Source organism: Pteropus medius, unplaced genomic scaffold (genome assembly GCF_902729225.1).
Source record: "Pteropus medius unplaced genomic scaffold, Ma_sr-lr_union100, whole genome shotgun sequence".
In the NCBI taxonomy this organism is placed as follows: domain Eukaryota; kingdom Metazoa; phylum Chordata; class Mammalia; order Chiroptera; family Pteropodidae; genus Pteropus; species Pteropus medius.
In genome coordinates, this window is record NW_024352780.1 from 839,997 (window position 1) to 843,500 (window position 3,504).

Sequence of the window (3,504 nt, forward strand, 5' to 3'; positions counted from 1 at the left end):
GCCGTCCAAGTCCTCCTTCCCGAACACGAGGCTGTGGCCCTGCACGGCGCCCGTGTGGAACTGCAGCCGGAAGATGACGGTGCGGGTAGCCGAGTGGCACGGCTGGTGGTAGCACTTCACCTGGTGAGGGGACACGCGGCAGCTGCAGGGACAGCCGGCTCCTCACGGCGACACCTGCCAGGTGTGCACAGGAGGGCGGCGCCGTCGCCCATCTGCCCTTAGTCCCCAGGCAGGCCACCCCGACCTCGGACCGACCGGCACGCTCCCTCTGGGAGTCATCTACGGAAGGAAGCTCCACGGCCTCTTTTTCCTAAAGTTTGACAACCAATTGTGAAGGAGTTTCTCTTTCATCTAAACCAGGGGTCCCCGTCCCCAGGCCGTGGACTGGTACCGGTCCACGACCTGTTGGGAACCGGGCCTCCCAGCAGGAGGCGAGCGAAGCCTCGTCCGTATCTGCAGCCGCTCCCCAGCGCCAGCATGGCCGGCTCTGCTCCACCTCATGTGGTCAGGCATCAGGTGCTCACAGGAGCACCGGTCCCTGGTGCCACAAAGGCTGGGGACCACTGATCTAAACTCTCCATGTTTGAACTTGTAGCCTTTCTGTTTTGACAAAAGAAGCAGGTGCTCATTCCCACCTGCAGCATGCTAAAGGCTTGCAAGTGCTACATACAGTTCAGAGCGATGGAGCAGGGGCGGCAAGAGCTGGGGACGGGGACAGGGACAGAGAGAGACCGGCCCGGCTGGCTGCACACCCGGAATGGTCATGTGGCACTAGCCTCAGAAGTGCCAGGGCCCCAGGGACCAGGGCAGAAGCGGACTGGCCTCAGCTCTCAGACAAATGGAGCGGAGCGGGTGGCCCCCGTGTCCCCATGCCTGGCAGGGAGGGGACGCTGCAGGCTGGGGGCTTCCAGAGGCAGCCATGCCGCTAACGAGGCTCTTCCTGGAGAAAGATGGATTACAACGTTCTGTGTTTCACAAGCGTCAGTGAGAAGTGGCCACAGCCGCACAGGCCAGAGGCTCGTGCCACTGACCAGCGGAGCCGTCGTCCAGGGAACAAGTGTGGTCCAGGGCCCTGGGCAGGCCCAGGAGTGTGCTGTCGAGCAGGACGCAGTCCGACAAGTAAAGGACAAGAGTAAGCGGGTCAGGGGCGTGGTCAGGGGCTGTCCTGTTAACAGACACGCTGAGCCATCACCACCAGAGCTAGGCCCCGTCCTGGCCTTGGGCCCGGTCCAGGGCATCTGCAGCCAGGGACAACCATCCTGCAGAAGTGTGACAACTCCCACTGCCTAGCCTGGGTCTCTGACGCCACAGGGGGCCGACCAGCGCTGCCCCCGGGGTTCCTTCCAGAACGTGCTGTGCCCCTTCCCCTCCGAGTGCCCCTTGCCCCTCACCACCCACGTGCCTTTGTCGCCATGGGACAGAGGAACCCAGGCTCCTGTCTGCCCCTCCTCACGAGCGCCTTGGACATGGGGAAAGGAAAGGGAGATCCCTGCTCATCCAGTGTCGCTCTCAAAACCATAAAACGCGGACAGAAATGAAGGCCTGTGACCCCCCCGCCCCCGCCCCTTCGCGTCAGCGTCTGCGTTTGAGACGATTCAGACTTGAGCAGTGACTCCGTAGGACGGGAAACAGGAGCGGCGGCATCGCTGCTGGCCGTCCTCAGAGGCCCCGGGCGTGCGGGCCCAGGGCACAGCCAGCAGCAGGGGCTTTGGGGACCCCAGGCCGGGGGGTGGGGCGCCCACGGCAGCTTTCTCTGGACACACAGTGGGCGTGAAAGCATCGCGTCGCGACAGGCACGAGGCGCAGGTCGGCGGTGTGTTCCTGGTGCATCGGTCCAAACGCACGTGCTTTCCCTACGTCCCTGCGTCACCAAGGAGGGCTTCGGCCTCCAGAGAGAGCTGCGGGCACCGGCTCAAGCCCTCCCTCCCGTGTGACGGGCCACCCGGAAGCCGCATCAAACCGGCCTGCGCCCTGGACTGGACCCCGAGCCGACGGTGGCCACCTGCACCTCACTCTCCCTGGTGACCACTGCACCGGGCACCCGGCTGGCGCTGTCTTTGGTGACAGATCCTGACTCAGAGGATGTCCCGACCCAGTGTTTGGACAGCTGGCTTGCTAACAGCCCTGCTAAATCCCAGCTTTGCTTCAAATCTCCATCAGCAAAAGAAAACAGCACCTGCACAAAGGGGTCAGGGTTTGAGGACCAGCCCCAAAGCCCCGGCTGCAGGTCAAGGCCGGCCCTCAGGTGTCCCCAGGTGCTGCTCCATCCCCCTGGGCCAGCCTGGTTGGTGGCAGCTCCCATTGAGAGTCACCCTCCCTTAACTCGTCTGAGCTTCTGTGTGGGTAACAGACCCGCAAAATGCAGGCCCCTCTATACGCCACCGACCGGGAGTCACCATTCTAGCCAGTTCCAGCCAGCTTTGCTGGTGACCCGGTGGCTGTGCATTTGGCCCTCAGGGACTGGTGTGTTAGAGGAAGGGCCCCAGCCGTCACCTGGAAGTGGTCCGCCTCACCCGGGCCTACACCTCATGATGTCCCGGGAGGACCTGACCCCTGGGAATCTCGGCCTCATGACTCTAAAGGTGAGTCAGTGGCTGTCCAGGGAAGCACGTTCACTGCTCCATGCCAGGAGCACGGAGCACCTGAGACCCAGCCAGGTGAGCGAGATGCGTGGGCAGCCAGGGGACACGCACACAGAGAGGCACGGAATTCACGGTGGCAGTGGGGGCAACAGCAGGACCCACGGCAGAGCAGGGCACGGAGGAGATGAGCCGTGTGCGGCTTGGCCCCGACCTTGCACCAGCGCAGGGGCGAGGATCAGCAAGCGGGGTGCTGCCGTGTGCCCCGGCTCCTCGGGGAGGCGCCCCTGTTCAGCAGTCGGCCCAGGGCCTGGCGGCTACGAGCACAAAGTGCAGAGGCAGCAAGATGAGGCACGCCGGCCGGACATGCTCACTGGGCGCTGGACGCCGGCCAGACTCCCACGCACATTCCTCAGCCCAGTTACGCAAGGCCCGCCTGGCACCCGCGGGTGCTCCTGGCCAACGCCCGACCCTCAGAGCAGGGTCATCTAAGATGGCCGTCCGAGATGTCACCAAGGCCTCACCGGTAACAGTGCCACCACTAGCCCCCAAGCCAGAGCAGTGACAAATGCAGCCGCACCCTCCCGAGCAGTTTTCCCAATCAGGTCGCAGTGGACACGGCCTGACTTCCTGTCAGCTGGACCCGCAGGCTCCCTCAGGCGGGACGGGGCAAGTTAACCGGTTCGCAAGACCGGCAGCCACCCAATCACGGAGGGGAACCAAGGGGGCAAGACATGGCTCGCGAGGTGCTGACCAGGGACGGGCCAGCCCTGAGTGTGACCCCCCCTCCCACCAGGCGGCTGGGCGGAGGCCGGACAGAGGCCCGTGGGACCCCGCAGCCGTCGGGGGGAGGCTGCGCCCCCGCTCCCTGCCGGTCAGGGCCTTGCCCAGCGTGGTGGCCGAGCGGGACGCTGCATGTTTGGAC

The 3,504-nt window shown here is 64.8% G+C and overlaps 1 protein-coding gene across 1 annotated transcript in view; it reads right to left on the reverse strand.

Moving 5' to 3' along the window:
- Positions 1-3,504, reverse strand: part of TNS3 (tensin 3) — a 124,484-nt gene that overhangs the window by 42,314 nt on the left and 78,666 nt on the right. Inside the window, 1 exon segment of the mRNA XM_039847123.1 lies at positions 3-120. Within this exon segment, the coding sequence (XP_039703057.1) occupies positions 3-120 (118 nt within the window).